Below are 22,761 nucleotides of genomic sequence, written 5' to 3' on the forward strand. Positions count from 1 at the left end.
TGTTTATTTTTCGTTCATTAACGTTGTTTTATTTTCACTTTTACACAAATAGGCGCCTATAGTAGGCAGGGATGTGCGTTCCAATATACAGAAAAAGTACCTATCCTACCTTAATAATAAAAATAATTAGCCCTTATCCTAAAAGATATCCTTATGCTGAAAGTGAGTAAGGTGAGGATCTATAAAACCTGTGTAAGACCGATCTTGACATACGGCACGGAAACAAGAGCCGGCACCGCGAGAACAAAAAGCCTTCTTAGGACATCGGAAATGAAGACTCTACGACCTATTGCAGGCCTAACACTTCGCGACAGAGTAAGAAACTCAGATATAAGAAAAATCTGCGATGTTGAAGATGTTGTTCGATGGGTAGGAGAAAGAAAACGTTTTTGGAGAGATCGTGTGAGAAGAGCGAGTTCGGATCGAGTGGTGAGGGTAGCAGCGGACAACAGCATAAGCGGGATCAGACCCCCAGGAAGACCACTTAAACGATGGAAGGATAGCTGATCTTCCACCTCCCAGGAGCGACCTGAGAATGACAGAACTTAGTCCTAAAAGAAGAAGAAGAAGAAGAAGAACCCTTATCCGCACGCCAATGGTGAATAGGGCACTGCGTCATATAAACGCAGTGTTATCTTGATCGTTTACACATGAAGGAAAGGTGATCAGCCCTCCGCTTCAGGTAACCAGTCCAGGGTAATATTGAATAAATATTAGAGTGAAAAAATCAGTTATATTTATTTGACCCCCCCCCCCTGGGAATCAAACCCGGGACCTCCAGAACGGTAGTCGAGCGTGCTGACCATAACACTACAGAGGCGGACAAAACCTACCTTACTTACATAAAAATAAATTACTATAAATGTATATTTTTTTTAAAAATAATTTATATTTGTGTAGTCCCATAAACCGTTTTTTTAAATCATGTATATACATGTCCGCCTTCGTGGTGTAATGGTTAGCGTTAATATTTATTTATTATAGTTTAATAGTCGGCACGTTCAGCTACCGTACTGATGGTCAGGGTTCGATTCCCAGGGAGAGAAGGGTCAAGTAAATATAAATGATTTTTTCACTGTAATAATTATTCAATATTACCCTGGATAGATATCTGAAGCGGAGGGCTGATCACCTTTCCTTCGTGTGTTGTTAACGATCAAGATAACACTGCTTTTATATGATGCAGTGCCCTATGCACCATCAGGGGTGGATGAGGGTTTAAAAAAAGGAATATCCGATTTAACGTCATCGAAGAGGCAGACGTCATCTTACCATTTGCATCTTGAATAATTTAAAAGTTTTCACATTTGGACAACCCCTAGTCAAAATGAAATAAATTCATCTCTTTTAGTTTGAAATTCAAACAAACTCCCATTCAACTATCAAAACTAGACAATCCAAAGATTGAAGCAGTATAAATCCTGGAGTTGACATTATTTGTAATTCTAGATTGTTTTTCATAGATTTTTAGAGAAGGCGATGTAGGTATATCACATTTTTCTATAAGTATACGCACCTACATGCCCCATTAACTATTGTTGTCTCCCGAAAATTATAACATGGTGCTACTGAAGTACCTAAAATTGTATTAGCTTTATAAGGACCGGCACTGCATTTAATCTTCACATTCGTTTGGAAATGCCATAACTAGGCGAAACAATTTTGTAACAATAAAATACAACTTAGTATTTCTTTTTAAATTAAATACTTGTACTATACCTAAAGTGACCATACGTCCCGTTTTGGACGGGACCGTCCCGTTTTGGACGGGACCGTCCCGTTTTTAGATAGCCTGTCCCGCTGTCCCCAAATATAGTTTCGGGACGTCGAAATGTCCCGTTTTCAAAAAAAAAAGAAACACACGGTAACAATTTTTTTTCAAAAGTGCAAAAAATCGACGATAGTTTGTAGTATAGCCGTTTCATATAACTTTGCTGAACAAATCCTAGCTTGATTTCGGTGCATATGACTACAGCAGGTGTCTAGTGAGTCATGTGTAAAGTGACCTTACGTCCCGTTTTGAACGAGACCGTCCCGTTTTCAGATAGCCTGAGCAACATAATTTTCTTATATTTATATTATTTATTCCTCTTATTTTCTTTATCAACATTCCTTTTCCTATTATTAAAGCATAAAAATTATGAAAAAATACGTGTTTTCTTGAATATACATACTTTTACGTAAAAATCTCTAGATATCCCGTTTTGGGGACAAAAATAAATGGTCACGTTAACTATACCACTTCATGAGTTTTATTTCATTACACACGACTTGCCTCAAAAACTAACAGTTGTTTTCATCTACAGGAGAAAAGTAAAACTAACGAGTAATATATATTATAGGTATATAGAGATGTTGATAGGGCAATAAATAGAGAAACTAACTAACTGACCATCACGCCGCTTCTCCGAAGGGGTAGGCAGAAAGAATAGAACGCCACACCACTCTGTATTTGCAAACATTCTTCGCCTCTTCCACGTTCATGCATCTTCTCATACATACCCGCCGATTGTTTCGACTCCTAACTTGACCGCATTCAAGTTTTTGGCGTACCTGATCGTGCCAAGTTTTTCTCGGTCTTCCTCTGCTCCGTTTTCCAATTACATTCGCCTCATAAATTTGTTTTACCGTTCTTTCCTCACTCATTCGTTCTACATGCCCAAATCATTTCAACACACCTTTCTTAATTTTATCGATAATGCTTGTCTTAGCTTTGCGTTCCTTCCTTATTTCACTATTCGAACATCTATCATACATCGTTTTGTCGCACATTCTTCTGAGATGTCGCATTTTGACTGCATTCAGTCTTCTTTCATCCTTCTTTTGCCAACTCCATGTTTCACTTCCATACATTAGAGTCAGATCCAGGACTCCGTTGTAGAGGGAAAGGTATAATACAAGTGTTAAATAAAAAATAAAAAATTATCAACATGTCATTCCACAAAGCTAATGCTGAATCAATAAATAATACAACTAAGTAGACTAAAAAATTCAGTGGTTGATTTTAAATTTAAATATTTAAATTAAAATGGAGTTCTACAAAATAAACGCAAAATCTATAAATAAACACATTTTAGTTTCAAAACTAGATAATACAAACATTGAATCAGTTTAAGTACTGAAATTTTTATTATTTGAGATTACTGATTTTTCGAACTTTTCAGAATGGCAATGCCTTTTCCTTTCTAACAAGAAAGATGAAAGTAAAATCAACACTATCTTAAACAAGACAATCTTAATATATAATAATTAACAATTTTAGATCCTGAGGTTTACATTCTTAATTTAACTTTTAACTTTTCAGAAAGGCGAAGAGCGTATATATTTCATTTTTCTTTATTCCCTTTTCAGCTCCTGAACACTCGTATGCTGAAAGTATATCTCCCGTCGGAATATTTTACAAACCGCACCCCAGACGGTAAGTTTGTTAGTACTCCAGCCTCTAGCTGTGATGGACCATTTGCAATGAGATAACCCTCCAGGGAAGTGGAACATACGTGAGTGGAACACACAAGAAAATAAAATAACGACATTGCAGAATCTTGCAAAGAATTTCACAACTGAACGCATTCGAAATTATCAGCTTTTTGGTTGAATCAATTTTTAAAATAATTTATGTATACATGTATATACGTCCGCCCCGTAGAATAATGGTTAGCGTATTTAACTACAATGCTGGAGGTCCCAGGTTTGATTCCCAAGGGAGGGGTGAAAATTAATATTACGGTTTTTACACTCTAATATGTATTTGACATCGTCAATAACTGGTCCCTGAAGTGCAGGAGTGATCACCTTCGCTTCATGTAGGTAACAATGAAGATAACACCGCGTCAATACGATGCAGTGCCCTATGCACCATTAGATGGGGGTAAGGGTTAGAAGAAGAATAAATAATATGAAAAATATTTTTGTGTATATATTATGTATGTATGTATAAAATATACACTCAACTATTGATAAAAAATAAAAATCCCCAATGTAGTGTGTCCAAAAACTTGTTCAAAAAAATAATAAAAAATAAAAAATAAAAAACAAAAATAAAAAATAAAAAATAAAAAATAAAAAATAAAAAATAAAAAATAAAAAATAAAAAATAATAAAGTTATTTATTTCCATATATGTTCTTAAAGTAAAGATTTACATGCAATTATTTGTGCAATTATAATTTTTATATGCCTATGTGTATATTATAGAGTCCTATGGAATATTTTTTTCATATTGAACACTTTAAATGTTTGTGACAAAAACTATTCGAGCATTTTTTAAATAACAGTTATTTTATTTATTCACTTGAAATTCGAGAGCATTTAAAAGCAGTGCGTATTCATAAGCATAATCAGAAAACAAACATAAATATGTATATATGTTGTAGGAAATAAAATAAATGATAAATTCATATAATTTATTTCTACTAGTCACGTAAAATCATATCAGAATTCGATCACAATTATATTAGATGTATTGTATCAATAAAAACGTCACAATCATAAATTTCATATGATTCAGAAATGGTTGTACAACAATACTTCGTTAGTACTTTATCGATTTACAGACGATAAACAATTTATTTACTGTCAAATCGTATCGACATATTTTGCATATTGCTCACTCCTTTCAAGAACGTCATAAATCAAAAAACTTGATTTTTCAGGAGAACGTTTTTAATGTTTAAAAATATAACACAATGTATTAAAAATAAATATCAAGCCACTTATTGAACTTTTTGAACTTATTGAACTCTATGCCACAGATCTTTTTAGGTAAAACCTGAAGGTTTTTTTTCTCCATTTGAAAAATATTCAGTTTATTTTAAAAAATAATAAAACAATACCTTTTCTTCAAAATGCAAAAACAACATTTTCTGCCCTGTAGCGGGTAAATATTAACTTAAAAATATGCCTCTTTTGCTGAGATATAGTACATTTTCTGGGCATTCCGAAAACACGCACAACTGAAAATTGACGAATTTTGATTTATGACGTTCTTGAAAGGAGTGAGCGATATCATATAATACGATATAACTCGTCGAAAAATTAACGATGGATGGAAACGAGGAGTCGTAAAGCAACGTCGTTTTATAGTTTTCTTTTGATATGAAGTGAATACAAGTAACGAATGCGTCATTTCTTCGATTTTAGCTTGTGTTTTGTTATGTCGCGTCAGCGTCGCTGACGCGCGACGCCGACGTGGAACGTCGCTATAGCGTTTCAAGCATAGTAAAACCTCGATATAACGGACGTCCATATAACGAATTTCGTATGTAACAGACAAAAATAAGTTCGAAAGTAAAAAACAATTAAAAACCTCCTGTCAATATTGTACAGTCCAAGGTAATATTAAATTCTTAAATATTGTGGTGTAACAAAGAAATGTTAGTAATTTTACAGGATAATATTTATTCAATAATACCCTCGACTGGTCCCTAAAGCGCAGGACTAATCACCTTACCTTTATGTAAGTAAAGATCAAGATAACACTGCGTTAATACGGTGCAGTGCCGTGCGGTGCAGTGCGGATAAGAGTTAGAAGAAGAAGAAGATTATTATACATGCTTAATTCGATATCAAACAGCACTGTCACATCACGACGAGATAAATATAATTTTGTTCGTTTATTGTTTGTTCATTTTTATCTAAATACAGTGTTTATATTAAAAACATAAACACTGTATGTTATCTATAAAAAAGAGACTAAAATTAAATATGCTGATCTTTATACATCAATTTTTAAACGATAAATTATCCAAATATTTTAAGGATAAAATAGTGTTAAAACAAAAATTTGCATAAACATATTTCTAGAAATAAGGATTATATAAGACTGCCATTGTTAAAAAAACGGAGTCACAAAATTGTTTAATGTATAAGGGTTTGAAAATGTATGATGAGATGCCTGAATGTATGAAAAATGAAAAGAGTCTGAAAGAATTTAAAAATAAATATTTTGTTTTACAGTTAGAAGATGTAAATTTGTATGTATATATATATATATATATATATATATATATATATATATATATATATATATATACATATATATATATATATATATATATATATATATATATATATATATATATATATATATATATATATATATATATATATATATATAAATATATATATATATATAAATATATATATATATATATATACATATATATATATATATATATATATATATATATATATATATATATATATTATATATATATATATATATATATATTATATATATATGATGTAAATTAATTGTAAATAATGCTTTATATTAGTGTTATATAAGCTAACTTAAGAAAAAAAATGTTTTTGAGTTATTTAAAACCTATTATTGTTTAGCGGACTTTTGACTTTAAAGGATACCCCCTTCTCTCAATAAGTCCGTTATATCGAGGTTTAACTGTATGAGCATCCGTAATTCCTTACGTCTCGGGATCGTTGCACGCTTCATAGGTTATCTTATCAAATTATCACAATACAAATAATATTCACAACATTTTTGGGAATGTCCAAATTCTTGATTACAAACCGGGGTTTATTCCACTTGGGAGTTGTTTTTAAATTTAGATATCTCAACATAGATGAAGAAAAATTTGGAAGGATAAGTATTTACAGGGCTTATGACCTGTCATAGACTGGTTAAGTGATCGCTTTACACACGTGAAACATCCACCATTCTACCCATGATTGACAACTACTCTACTCAAATTTTTGAATCTTCTACACACATCATAAATCTCATGACGCATTTTGTGTAAGTTCACTGGAACCATATCGTAGTCATACAGGAGAAAGTGACCACTGATCATTATTGACATTATATCACGTGACTATTCCATATATTACTAGCTTAATATTGCCCTGAAAAAAATCCCGAAGATTTTAAACTTGGAAGTATAATATATTTACTTGATAAAAATGACTAACTGCATTAATGTTTATTTTCTTGCCAAAATGAAGTGACTTAAATGGCCCTCCTGAACACTTTACGTTTTGTTAGTTGGTCACTTTCTCTTGTACGACTACAATATGTAGTTGAGTAACTTTTATTTTGCAGAAATCCTTTTTAAGTGCGCGATTATTTAACATTCGTATATATAACTATACCTCGAAATTCCATAACTTAATTTCCCTTCTAAAAATAACAAAAAAAAAACTGATTTACAATAATCTGATTTAGGTCACCCCTTAATTAAAGGGTGGCGATTCTTAAACCAGATTATGTCGTCATAAGCAGTACGTTATTTTTTATAAACAAAATATGGCTGACTAATAATTCTCCTACCGGTTAGTCAAGCAGGAATAAACTATTCTAATTAAGTTACTTAATTAGATTTTAATGAAACAAAAAATTCTGAATGAATTTTGTTTGTAATTATTATTTCATATTTTTATAATATAAGTACGTACATTTTTACATTTTTGCTAGATATATATCAAATGATCTTATTCCTCTTTCAATCTCGAAATTAAAATTCAATTATTTAAATAACAAAATTTTTATTTATTTATATATTTCACGTTTTATTCGTAGAACTCCATTTCAATTTATGTATTAATTGTTAAATCAAACACTGATATTTTAGTCTACTAAGTTGTAGACTTAAAAACTCAACTCAACATTTAATACATGAATTAATATTCGTGTACATTTTTACATTATGTGTCGGGTTGTGGTCCCACGGTTAGTTTCGCGACCTCTTGAGTTAGGGTTTCTCGGTTCAAACCCACTCTATCACAATTTGATACCTATTTCTTATAATGAGCCGCTTAGGCTCACAGAAATAGTATGAAATTAAAGTATTTTTGTAAAAAATAAAAACACAAATATTTTTTCTTTTTATCTTAAAAAAATATCAAGTGGATTTATCACGCTTTTTCCTATCTTTAAATCTAGAAATTGATATTCATATTATTTTTTGACATCTCATCAAAGATGAAGAAGAATATGGAAGTCTGGGCATTTACGGGGCTGACGACCGTCATAGGCTGGTTTAAGTGATCACTTTACACACGTGTAACATTCACCAATTCTACCCATTATTGACAACCACACTACTCAAATTCTTGGAAGTTCTATATATATGATCCAATTTAGAAACTTTGTTCTTGAATCACTAGAACTTCTCTAGAGACATCTATTGGTGAGATGTAAAGAAGCTTTTTTACTAAGCAGAAACTCTTATATTAGTATGTGAGGTCCGAATCCTGGATTATATTCACACACATGAGAAACGCCAGAAAATACCATTTTCATTTTTATTACTAAGCTTATAATTTGACCAGATAGTTTATTTACAACATTTTGAGTGTGTCCAAATACTTGTTCACAAAATCTGGATAATCTCCAATTACAGGAGTTATTTTCATTTTCATGAAAATAACTCCTGTAATTGGAGATAATCCAGATTTTGTGAACAAGTATTTGGACACACTCAAAATGTTGTAAATTAATATTCATGTACATTTCTAGATTATTACTTCATATTTATTATGCGTTTTTCTCTTTTATCATTCTAGCAATTAATATTTTTTTGTTTCTTTTAAATATGCTTCTAGCCTTATGTTTTTTTTTTAATATTTTCTCATTTGTATTTCATTTGTATTCTCAGTTATAATTTCTCATGTTTTCTTTTCAACATGGTTTTTCAACATGTTTTTTCTTACCCTATGTTTTTTTTTCATTTGTTTTCTTTTAAACATGCTTTTTACCTTGTGTTTTTTTATTTGCCCATTTACTCGTATTATACCTGTTTATTGTTTTATATTCTGCCATGCATTAGTTTTGTTTATTTTTGTTTTATCTTTTTTGTTACATTCTGATTAGTGTTTCAGTCTTGTTGACCTTAATCCCATGTCCCGAAATGAGAAATAGAAATTACTCATCAGGAATATTATAAATATATATATATATATATATATATATATATATATATATATATATATACATATATATATATATATATATATATATATATATATATATATATATATATATATATATATATATATATATATATATATATATATATATATATATATGTATTATATATATATATATATATATATATATATAACGTGGTAATATTTTCCTTTTGAAAATTAAGTGTAAATAATATGTAAAGTGGGTGTATAATAATAAAATAAACAATGTGTTGCTTTGTAATTAAAGTTTATAATTAAAGTTTATTCTTAATTTATCTTTATAATAATTTTTATATCTATCTATCTATCTATCTATCTGATTCTGACAGTTAATTTTTCCTATCGGATCTCTTTTGTTTAATTCTGTGCGACGCATGCGGCATCTGGTGGTAGAACTGTTTTATAATATGTAGGTACTTTTTGTAAGTACTTAATAAAATGTATAGGTAGGTACCTAGTTATTTTATTACATCTCCCCCCTTGGGGAAGAAAATTCATAGTAAAATTTTCACTCGTCCTCCGGATCATCTCCTTGAAGTGAAGGGACTGGTATAAGTTTAGTGATATGATAAAGGTTTGATTTTATTTTTTTGTGACCTGTATCAATTCTGTATATTGAGTTAGAAATTTTTTCAATAATTTTATAAGGTCCAATTTTTAGTTCATCCAATTTTTTTCTGTTTAGCTTGTTTCCATTTTCCACATACACCATGTCTCCTACGTTGAATTCGCAGCCTATTCTATTTTTGTCAAATAATGTTTTATTGTAATTATGTGATTTTATTGTATTTTCAAGCGCTATTTGCCTGTCTCTAATCCAGTCATTATTAGATTTTCCTTGTTTTAATTCGTTGGGTAAAATATTTACATCTGTACCATATAAAAGATAACTTGGGGAAAAGTCAGTGACTGAGTGATTAGTATTATTATATTTACTAACACATTCTTGAGCTATTGTGGTCCATGCTCTTCTTTTCCCTTTTTCATTTATTTTGCATCTGATTTTGTTCACCAATGTTTGATTCAGCCTTTCATTTAGGCCATTTGAGAATGGTGCATTTACTGCAGTGAAGATTATTGGGATCCGCTTGTCATTTAAGAATTCCTTGAATTCTTTCGAGTTTATTCCTGGGTATTGGTCGGTGAGAAGCATACCAATATCCTCGGTTTCTGTTATTTTCATGACTAGTTTTATAAAATCATTTGCATTCTGAGTTTTCGAGGTTAAAATAAATGCGTATCTTGTAAAGTGATCCACTAAGAGATGTAGATATTTTTTTGTTGATCTTGAACCTCCTAAACCTCCAATTGTGTCTAAAGATATTATTTCAAAAGGCTTTGTGGCCGGGCCTAGATGAGACATAAATCCAAATTTCTTTTGTCCTCTTGATTTATTTTTAATACAAATTTCACAATTTCTACAAATTGTTTTTATGTTTTTCGTCAAATTTTTGGCTGCGTAATGTGGACTAATAGTCTTTTGCATTTGTCCAATTCCAATATGGCATAGGTTTTCATGTATGTCTTTTATGATTTCGATGCTAAACGGTTCTGAAAGAATTATTTTTTCTTTTTTCTTGACCTTTTTAAAATAGACATTGTTTTTTTCAATCCATTTGTTTTTTTTCTGTTGAATTCTTTCATTTTTATTCTGATCTCTTAAAATATCTTCTAATTTAACCAAATTTACAACTTTTAATTGTTCATCTGCATTTTCACTCGATTCTAATACTGGATTCCTGCTTAGACAATCTGCTTCTAAATTCTTCTTTCCTGGATTATATTTTATTTCAAATTCATATTGCGATAAATAATATGTTAAATCACCTAACTCTTCATCGGTCCTAGATTTCAGATTCATATTTTCCAAAGGTTTGTGATCTGAATAAACCGTAAATGATTTACCTATTAACCAGTATTGCCAGTATCTTACTGCTTCCTTAATTGCTAAACATTCTAAATATATTGCTTTTTTTTTCTTCTGAGCTTCATTTAGTTTTTTTGAAAAGTATGCCACTGGTTTTTCTCTACCATCGGGCTGCTTTTGTTTCAAAATGGCCCCAACACCTTCTAAAGAAGCATCGGTATAAATGTTGATTATAATTTATTTTGCATTCCTCGCTGTTGTTATTTTCTGTATTTTTAAATTCACTATTTTTTATTTTATATTTTGTAGAAATTTTTTCTACTTTCTTTTTATTTTCATTTTTCAAGCATTGTCTTTGTGTTATTTTTAAGTCTTCATTTTGGATTAGTTTAAATTTTTTTATCATATCTAATCCTATCAAAAAATCATATTTGAAATTTTCTTCATCAATAATATATACATCAACGTTTTTTTCCAATTCAAATATTTTTATTTTCAAAGTCGTCAAACCGTTTGTCTTTTTAACACCATTAATTGTTACTAAATCTGCTTCATTCATATTGTTTCCTTTTCCTTTTAGTTTTAATAACTTAGAATTTATTAGAGAAACATTTGAACCTGAATCGTAAATTCCAAATATTTCAATTTGATCATTTAGTAATAGTTTGACATTTATTAATGGTGTTACTATTCGTTTTTTTGATCGGTTTCGTTTAACTTAGCTTCTATAACTGAATTGTTTACATGTCTGATAGTATTTTTATTATTAAACTTATCATCCTCCTTTGTTCTAAACCAGCACGTTACTTCAGGGTGATATCGAGTTCCCTTATTTAATTTTTCACAAATCTTACATGGACTTTTATCTTTAATTTTACCACTAGTTCTTAGATTTCCATATCTTCTTTGATCCGAAAACCTTTTTTTATTTACAATGTTTTCGTGTTTTTTTACTTCATTGAATAAATCGACTGTATCTTCTAATTTTTCTCTATCAATCTTATTAATTATAAATTCTGGTAAACCAGCCACAATAAGATCTACTAAGGTACCCATGTCGATCGTTCTTCTCATCTCCAACAAAAGTTTTTCCTTCCTTATGGCATAGTCTAACAAGGAACCGTCGTTATATTTAAAAGATAATGCAAACATTACATGGTTCCATCCCTTGTTTGTAAATGTTTTACAAAAGTTGTTTTTCCATACTATCCATTCTGAGTTCATGGAAAATTTTATCATCATCGAACTGTACCAATCTTCACAACTTTTATCCATAAACAATCTTAATATTTCAATTTTTTTCTCATCCGTTGTCACCTCAAAACGTGTACATTCTTTTTCAAAAATATCCATCCACTGGTTTGCATTAGGATTTTTGCTTGTAAATTTTTCAATGATGAACTTTTCTGAAATATCTTTTAAATTTTGATGTTTGCTTACCTGAGCATTTTGTATTAATTTTTCTAGTAAGTTTTCTAATGTTTGAGGAGCAGTATCCATTTTATTTTTATTTTGTTTCTTCATTTTTGATTAACAAAATTGTCGTTTTATAACGTGGTAATATTTTCCTTTTGAAAATTAAGTGTAAATAATATGTAAAGTGGGTGTATAATAATAAAATAAACAATGTGTTGCTTTGTAATTAAAGTTTATAATTAAAGTTTATTCTTAATTTATCTTTATAATAATTTTTATATCTATCTATCTATCTATCTATCTGATTCTGACAGTTAATTTTTCCTATCGGATCTCTTTTGTTTAATTCTGTGCGACGCATGCGGCATCTGGTGGTAGAACTGTTTTATAATATGTAGGTACTTTTTGTAAGTACTTAATAAAATGTATAGGTAGGTACCTAGTTATTTTATTACATATATATATATATATATATATATATATATATATATATATATATATGACTTATGTATGTAATATGTTTGGAAATATTTAAAAAAATATATTAGTGTACATTTTAACATTATAACTTCCCATTTACCAAGCGATTTTTCTTCTCTTTCAATCTAGCAATTAATATTCATGTACGTTTTTACATTATCACACTGTATTCATCTAACCTTTTCTCTCTTTTTCTATATTATTACTTGGTATTTACCAAGCATTTTTTTTCTCTCAATCTAACTTTTAATATTCATGGATTGTTTGTTATTACTCCCAATCATTGCTCTGAACATAACTTTTTGAAAACAATGGAACTTAATTAGTTTGTATTTGTACTAAACGACTACACCTAATTTCATCTTTTTTAAATTTTAGTTTGTCTTTTAAATATTTTAAATTCACTTACCGTTTTAACATTGTGTTGAAAAAGTACGAAGCGTAGATCCGGCGAACATTGATAACCCCGTACATTCAATTGCCTCTGGAAAAGAAAAAAAAATCATTTTTACTCATTCATTTTCCACGAAAATTCATATTATCATACGAAATTTTATAAATAAAAAAAACAATAATCAATCCCGCTGTTTCCGGTGTGTACTTCGCAGAGGTAGGCAGAGGGAAAAAAACGCAGCACCACTCTTTCTTTGCAAACATTCAACGCCTCTTCCACATTTATGCATCTTTTTCATACATACCTGACGAATATTCTGACTCTCGCAGGTACTTAATCTCGCTATGTATTATTTGTTAAATCAAATACAGTTTTTTTTAATCTACCTACTGAGTTGTATTTTTTTGTGTGTTTTTTAATGTCTTTGAACATTCGTTTGAAAATGCCATAACAGTTGTCACTTTATAAATTTTTATGTGTTATTTAACAACAAATACAACTCAGTATACTCTAAAAAACATGTGTTTTTATTTAACGATTAATCCAAAGTTAGTTAGTTAGTTGGTTATCAAACGAACCAATTCTTGCTGTTAGAAGGATTTTTGTTGACAAAAAGAAATAATACAAATATTGACGGAAAAGCTACTAAAATTTGTGCATAACTGTAAAGTTTTGTGAAAAGTTTACAGTTGTTAGTTAACGAGAACGTGAATTAAAGTAAAGAGTAAAATTTTACTGAGTAACTAGGCGAGTTCTCGCACTCACTCAGAACTCACTATTGAAGCTGATATAGCTGAATATTTTAACACTCACTAATGACCAGCTCTGCGAGCCTACTGTTACTGCAACCAGTACAGTATCATACTGTACTATGTCCAAATTTAAATGAAATATTATAACGAAATTTTGAGTGTGTCCAAATACTTGTTCACAAATCTGGGTTACCTCCAGTTAGGAGTTATTTTTAACATTTTGAATTTTAAAAAATATTGAAAATAATTCGTATGAGAAGATAAAACAGATTTTTGAAAAAATATTTGGACACACTCAAAATTTTGTAAATAAAATAAGTGATCAAATTATAAGCTACATAATTTTTTTAAATTTATGTCTTCAAGTGGGGCAATGAGAACATGAATATTAAGAGCAAGGTAAAAATATATGAGACATATCGCTCACTCCTTTCAACAACATCATATTTTGATATATGATTTAAACATGATTTTTCAAGAGATCGTTTTTAATGTTTAAAAAAATAATAAAATGTATTGAAAATAAATATCAAACTACTTATTAAACTTTTAACTGTGCAACATATCTTTTTTTTTGGTAAAACTCGAATGTTTTTTTCTTCATTTGAAAAATATTTAGTAAATTTTAAAAAAATAATTAAACCATAACTTTTCTTCAAAATGCAAAAACAACCCTTTTTGCCCTGTAGTGGGTTTAAAATATGCCGCTTTTGCTTTTGTACATTTTCTCGGCATTTCGAAAACGTGCACAACTGAAAATTGACCATTTTTGATATATTACTTTGTTGAAAGGAGGATGCGATTTGTAAGACCGATTGCCATATATGGGATAAAGATCAGAGCAAACACAGCGAGGGTCAACTTTCTTCCAAGAACTTCAGAAATGAGGACGTCAAGGTGCATAGAGAAGAAGAGAAGAAATCGAATAAGGAATAAGGGAATTCGAAAAATGTGTAGTACGGAAGATATAGTCAGATGGGGAAGACGACAAAGACGATTCTGGAATGCCCAGGTCAATAGAATGCAAGAAAATAGACACTAAAATAGTTTTTAAGAAAACACAAACGGAAGAAGACCACCGGAAGACCTCCAAAGTGACTGGCAGTCCACATTATAATAGACCGATAACGGAACAGACTGATCCGAGAATCTTTAAGAAGGAAAAATAATATGAGGAAGACCTAATATAAGCATTCATTTATTCATTCAAACCCTTATCCGCACCCCAATGGTGCATAGGGAACTGCATCATATAAATGCAGTGTTATTTTGATCGTTAACACATGCAGGAATGGTGATCAGCCCTCCGCTTCCGGTACCAGTCCAAGGTAATATTGAATAAGATGAGGGAAATATAGGATCTAAAAAATTACTTTTATTTATTTGACCCCCCCTGGGAATCGAACCCGGGACCTCCAGTACGGTAGCCGAGCGTGCTGACCATTACACTACGGAGGCGGACAATATAAACATAAAACTTCATTTACTCTATAAGGCCCAGTCGGATATTAAACCAGTTTGTTTAAAAGAGAAACGAGCAAAAATTTTATTCAGTCAGAATCCTTCATGGAATTCAGCAGCGATTCCTCAGTTGGAATGCTTTATTTAACACATTACAGACAGGAGAATATTTATATAGTCTATAGTACATACAGTACCGGGCGACATGCACGAGTTAATTACTACGCTCCATGATGTACATATATGGGTGCAACCATTCGCTATACCTCTCACAAAAGGTGGGAAATTAATTCGGAAAAACTTTGGATAAAAATCGTGGAAATTTTACGTATTAATACCATAGAAAAAAAATTATATTTACTTTTATTGTATATGATTAAATTACGTGTATATAAATAAATATATAGATTTGGCATTTACATTATGGATGATTCCAATGTAAAAATGAAACATTTGTATAATACCACTTTTTGAGTTCATACTCGTAAATAAAAACTCAAAAAGTTTTCGTTCACAATTTTTTTATAAACTTTTATATTTGAATGTATATATTGATATCTCAAGAAGAAGGATATGGAGGTTTGGGCGTTAACAGGGCTTACGACCTGTTGTAGGCTGCTTTAAGTGATCACTTTATAAACGTGTCACATTCACCTTTCTATTCTACCTTTGATTGACAAACACATACCTAAATTTTGGGAAGTTATATTTATACATCAATTGACACCATCTTGCACATGCTAATTTTTAGGTTTCATCTTTGGTTTAATTTAGCTCTTCTCTATAAATCCATCCGTCAAAAACACAAGGATCTTTTTGAAATCGGTTGGATTTTTTTTTATCAAAAAGTGGTGATAGCAAAGTTTGGGATATATTTAAAGAAAAATTGTACTTTGATAACTTGATTCGGTAGTCAGTTTGTGGTAATATTTATACATTTTTAATTTACGTTTTACTTTGTACATACCAACTTACTTGGTAAATACTACTTTTAATTTACCAAGTAAAACTTAAATTAAAAATGAAATAATACTAGATGGCACTTGCTGGTTAAATTACCCTCGGCTGGTAACTAAAGCGTACGCTAGACTTGCTTCTCTTTTATTTCACAATCACAGAGAAAAATGTATTATTCTATAACATGTTTTTTATTTAAAATTTAAGTTTTACTTTGTAAATTTAAATTATAAATAAAGAAAAAAAAGGTACCACCATTTTTAGAAATAATAGTATATCCCAAGTAAAACTCAAATTAAAATTAAATCGATATAACCACAAAGAGACTGCCGAATCAATTAATAAGATTATTTCTTTGTTCAGAAACCCATTTACCATAAAATTAAACTCTTAAAAACATTTCACCATTCAGGGTAATCAAATTGGCGACATTTACGCTTATTTTAAGGGTCCAGTCGAATTATTCCGGTGCTGACGCAATCGAAACTGCTCGACGCTCACCCGTACTAAATCCTCATCCTGTATAGTATATAAAAGCACAATTCGTTAAGCCATTCGATCGTATTTCACGGCTATTAATTCAGTATCGGAGGGAAAAGTGCATTTAACTAACGTTTTTAATTCACAATTAAACAACTTTTACTGTATTTTATTGCCCATAGAACTATGGAGGTGTATTCACTCATACGAATAAATTAATCAAAGTTTTTATATATAGTGTTTAGTTATATTTTCTTAATATGTTTTTACCTGATGTTTTTAATATTTTCTCATTTGTTAAATTACCTCATTTTTATATTTTATATTTATATATATATATATATATATATATATATATATATATATATATATATATATATATATATATATATATATATATATATATATATATATATATATATATATATATATATATATATATATATATATATATATATATATATATATATATATATATATATATATATATATATATGACTTATGTATGTAATATGTTTGGAAAATAAATAAATAAATAATTTTTATTTAAATCATTATTTAGTGGTAATTCATAAACCATGATTTTAATAATAATTAGGCTATTTTTGAAAACTTAATACCTATTTAGAATGATATTATGAAAACGCTTCCTAAGTAAGCCTGCATTAAATATGAACAATTCATCTTAACATAATCATACATCGTTTTGCCGCACTGAGAGTTCGCATTTTGACTGCATTCAGTCAACTTTCATCCTTCTTTTGCCAACTCCAAGCTTCATTTCCATATACGAAGGCTGATACCAAGACTCCGTTGTGTTTTGCCAGTTTAGTTTCTTATTCTAGTTTTCATACTACGCCCATAGCGTTTTCATCTGCATTATTATGTCTGGGTAAACCGGGTATTGTTGACATATCCTAATTACTATGGACCATGCAATTGTATTGTACTGCAAATAATGTATGCATATCTGCCGCAAACTAAATTGACATATCCAATACGCCAAGTGTGCAACAGTCCAATAAGTTCTGATTTGGGTGCATATTGGATATGCAATTAATCATATGAATTACACTGGGGAAGCCCAGATAGTGCAGCGAGCTAGTTGTCATTGGAAACTGCGGAGCTTATATCAATATTAATTTAGAGAATACGTGTTCAGGTAACGAGGTGATAATATCTCAAACGGTCAACCATACAAGGATACAGCGTGTTGCAAATTCCAAATTTGAGATACACAAGAGTAGATTTTGGAAGTCCCTGATAACTATTAACTAAGTAACTGTTACGCCGCTTCTCCGCAAGGGGTATGTAGAGAGGATAGAACGACACACTTTTGTCTTTTCTAACATTCTTCGTTTTTTTTAATTCATGCATCTTCTCATAAATATTACCTACTTTCAATGGTGCAAAGGGGGATACATCAAATTGATGCAAATTTGTAATAGTTTTGCAGTAATAGATTTTTAAGGGTGTGTATAACTGGTGACGATGGTTGTAATAATTTGAAACAATTGACGTACAATAGTGTTATTAGTGAAAAGTGTTATGAGTATGAAGCGTAACGAGGATTGTAATAGTTTGAAATGATTGACTTACAGAAGGGAGAGTTGTGATAAATTACAATAATTGACTTACTATTTATTTGGAGTATTTTTTTAAAGAAACACTTAACATCAAACTATTTCTGTGAGACTAAGTGGCTCATTATTAGAAATAGGTATCAAATTGTGGTATAGTGTGTTTGAACCTAGAAACTCTGATTCAAAAGTCCGCGACACTAACCACGGGACCACAACGCGACACAGATTGACTTACAAGAGCACGTTTAGTAACGACGGTTGTGATAGTTTACAATAATTTACTTCTAAGAGTATTTTTAGTAACTAGGGTTGTGAAAGTTTGCAATAATTGAATTTCAAGAGTATAATTATTGACGAGGGTCGTGATAGCTAACTATAATTGACTTGCAAGAGTATTTTTAGTAACAAAGGTTGTAAAAGTTTGCAATAATGGACTTACAAGAGTATGATTAGTCACAAGGGTCGTGATAGCTAACCATAATTGACTTACAGGAGTATAACAAGTAATGAGGATTGTGATAGTTGACTTATTAGAGACTAATGACGAGGGTTGTGGTAGTTTATAATAATCGACTTATAAGAGTATGATTAGTGACGAGGGTTGTGACAGTTTGGTGTTATTGACTAACAAGAGTATGATAAGTTGACAAGGGTTGTGACACTTTGGTATAATTGACTTACAAGAATATATATAACAAGTGACGAGGGTTGAGTTGGTTGACATATTAGATACTTGTGACGAGGGTTGTGATAGTTTCTAATAATTGACTTACAAGAGTATAACAAGTGACGAGGGTTGAGTTAGTTGACATATTAGATACTTGTGACGAGGGTTGTGATAGTTTCTAATAATTGACTTACAAGAGTATAACAAGTGACGAGGGTTGAGTTAGTTGACATATTAGATACTTGTGACGAGGGTTGTGATAGTTTCTAATAATTGACTTACAAGAGTACGATTATTGACGAGGATTGTGATAGTTTGGTATAATTGACTTATAAGAGTATGGTTAGTGACAAGGGTTGTGATAGTTTCCAGTTAATGACTTTCAAGAGTATAATAAGTGACGAAGGTTGAGTAAGTTGACTTATTAGATACTTGTGACGAGAGTTGTGATAGTTTCCAATAATTGAAAGATAAGGAAAGTGTTCCAATAATTGACTTACAAGAGTATGATTAGTTGACAAGGGTTGTGACAGTTTGATATAATTGATTTCCAATAAATGAAATTCAAGAGTATAACAAGTGACGAGGGTTGAATTAGTTGACTTATAAGATACTTGTGACGAGAGTTATGATAGTTTCCAATAATTTAATGATAAGGAGAGTGTTCCAATAATTGACTTACAAGAGTATGATTAGAGACCAGGGCTGTGATAGTTTGGTATAATTGACTTGCAAGAGTATGATTAATTGACAAGGGTTGTGACAGTTTGGTATAATTGACTTACAAGAGTATGATTAGTTGACAAGGGTTGTGACAGTTTGGTATAATTGACTTACAAGAGTATGATTAGTGACGAGGGTTGTGATGGTGTCGTTGGCCGTGTCCAGCACGGCCAGGCCACCGTCATCAGCCTGGAAGACGAAGTGGGTGGGGGACACCCAAGCTGGTGGCAGCCGCTGCGGAGACAGCTCTCCGCGGAGAAACTCCTCGAAGCGCATGCGCTGCCCTGACCAGTACAGCAACTCATCCACGTAACTGAAAACATCAACGTTATGAGTGAGGTAGAAGGAATGTAGAAGCAAAAAAGAAAATCAACGAGGTGTAAGCAGAAGAGAGATAGATCTGGCTCCAGAATATACGAGATTGGACGGGGATCAAACCGTCGAGGGGCTGTTTAGAGCTGCCCAAGGCAGGGACAATTACTCTCAAGTGATAGTAGACTTTGGGATCTGACATGACACGCTCAAAAGGAGATGACTACTAGACAAAGTAAATGTTTGAAAATAAAATGATCACATATCTTAAATCTTGTAAAGTTATTCCCTCATTGCTATGAAATGGGTCAATAACTTAAGAGTTGAAAGTTGACAGGTAAAATCATGTTTTTTTTACTTTACAACAATTTACTTTACCTCAATGGCAGCACCATTTGTTGAACGTAAAGTAAATGCACACAGCACATGCTCATGTCAGACAGCGTGCTGTCTGCCATGACCATGTATTGAAAAACTTGGTATGATCATGTATTTCAAATTTCAATTTTCAAACCCTTGCCCGCACCCCAACGGTGCATAGGGCACTGCATTATACAAACACAGTGTTATCTTGATCGTTAACACACGAACGAAAGGTGATCAGCCCTCCGCTTCAGGTAATATTGAATAAATTTTAGAGTGAAAAAATCACTTATATTTATTTGACCCCCCTGGGAATCGAACCCGGGACCTCCTGAACGGTAGCCGAGCGTGCTGACCATTACACTACGGAGGTGGCATTAAATTCTAATTCTGCATTTCAAATACTTGAAATAAATATTAATATAATGTGCTGTATTATTCAAGATAATATAATATACGCCAATTTTCGACACTAAACAAACTCACCCTAATAAGTAGATAGCCGTGACAATTCCCGCAATGACCATCCCAATGACCATCAATGAAAAGATGATACTTCTCCAATTGTGGCCATCTCCCGGATAAACCAAATCCTGGAAAAAAACAGCGTTATTAAAATCATCCTTAGGGACTCATATTCTATATCCTAGTTTTCAACTGTTTAAAAGTGGTTGGGTAGACGCTTGACTGCGAAACTGGCGTCGCGGGTTTGATTCCAGCCAATTGCAAAATAAATTCAAGAGAAAAATATTTTCAATTGGTCTGGGTGTCTGTGATGTATTTTTCACATTTACCTTCCCTATCCTTATTATCCTACCTGCAGACAAGCCTGTGATAGGGTTATTCCTTAAAAAAAATCGTAGCCGCTGCCCAACTTGAGGCATTGAAAAACATATCCAGTGAAACCTTTATCTATCGTTTTTAAAGGAACCAATTGAAATAAACTATGAATGTGGGATTAAAAACTCAATACACAAGGAGATGCGATCGAGTAACCATTGAGTATAACCATTGGTAGGTTAAAATTCTAGGAAAAAAAGTTTTACTAAAAAAACTTTAGTTTGAAAATGCCATAACAATGCGAAACAACTGTCACAATTTTTATTTTTATGTGCTTTTAACAATACAATTTAGTATAGTTTGAAAATCAGTGTTTGATTGTGACATAATACAATTTAATAGACTATAGAAACCAGTGCTTGATTTTATTCAATTAAAGTGGAGTTCTACAAATTAAACGCCAAATCTATAAATAAATTCTAATCCCTCGGAAAATCAAGTCTATGAATTTATAAATAAATGGTTGTATATATCGCTCACTCCTTTCAACAACGTTATTTATAATAAAAATCATCAATTTTCAGTTGTGCATATTTTCGGAATGCCCGAAAATGTACTATATCCCAGCGAAAGCAGCATATATTTAACTTAATATTTACCCGCTACAGGGCAGAAAGTGTTGTTTTTGCATTTTGAATAAAATTTATTGTTTTTTTTTTTTTTTTAATACACTTCATATTTTTCAAATGTAAAAAAAAACCTTAAGGTTTTACCTAAAAAGATCTGTTGCACAGAAAAAAGTTTAATAAGTGGCTTGATATTTACTTTTAATACATTTGATTATATTCTTAAACTTTAAAAACGATCTCCTGAAAAAACAAGTTTTTTTTTTATTTATGACGTTGTTGAAAGGAGTGAGCGATATGTTTGTTTAAACATACATATACATAACAGTACGTATATGTTTAACAAAAAAATGAAATAATAAAAATAATTAAAAAATTAAAAAGCGCCATTTGCGTATTGTGTACAGTAAACCCCCCTATAACGCTGAAATAGGTACCGTGTTATCGAAGGGGTCGTTAGGCAAGTTAAAGTTTTTTAATTGTATTTTAATTTTAAATTATTAATTAGTCATTTTCGCTAGTTAAAACGTAAAAATACAGCCCTAAGACAAAGGGATAGGTACCTATGTCAATAGTATAGGGGAGTTTACTGTACTCTTATATCAGATTTTTCCCAAGTAAATGAAATATATGAAATATATCGTTAATTTATACCACGTCCCATGTTTTAGGTGAAATACAGTAAGGCACGCGTGGAGAATGACAGCTGTGATTTATGCACCCGACATTTTCTATATGGAGCACTCCGCCCAGCCGAAACTTGCAGGTACCTTGAATACTGAATGAACTACAATACAGCACTGCTGAAGGCTATTGGTCAATCGGACGGACTATTGCAGAACCTATTCATCGCACAAATGTGCAAAATCGGCACTTTGTACACCTGAATCTAATCGTAAATCATCAACAGTTGACAATTTATTCTAAACTTTGGTATTATTGGTTAGAATGGTGCGAGTAATGCATTATTGAATAG

The 22,761-nt window shown here is 31.0% G+C and overlaps 1 protein-coding gene across 1 annotated transcript in view; it reads right to left on the reverse strand.

Moving 5' to 3' along the window:
• The window catches only part of LOC148301476 (inactive dipeptidyl peptidase 10), a 156,912-nt gene that overhangs the window by 75,330 nt on the left and 58,821 nt on the right, over window positions 1–22,761 (reverse strand). The window contains exons 3-5 of the mRNA XM_088273183.1: window positions 20,866–20,972; window positions 19,819–20,017; window positions 13,097–13,171 (exon numbers count right to left, since the gene is read on the reverse strand). Of these exons, the coding sequence (XP_088129309.1) occupies window positions 13,097–13,171; window positions 19,819–20,017; window positions 20,866–20,972 (381 nt within the window). The remainder of the gene's footprint in view (window positions 1–13,096; window positions 13,172–19,818; window positions 20,018–20,865; window positions 20,973–22,761) is intronic.

This window comes from Brachycentrus maculatus, unplaced genomic scaffold (genome assembly GCF_059751285.1).
Source record: "Brachycentrus maculatus isolate JH-2025_06_01 unplaced genomic scaffold, ASM5975128v1 h1tg000559l, whole genome shotgun sequence".
NCBI lineage: Eukaryota > Metazoa > Arthropoda > Insecta > Trichoptera > Brachycentridae > Brachycentrus > Brachycentrus maculatus.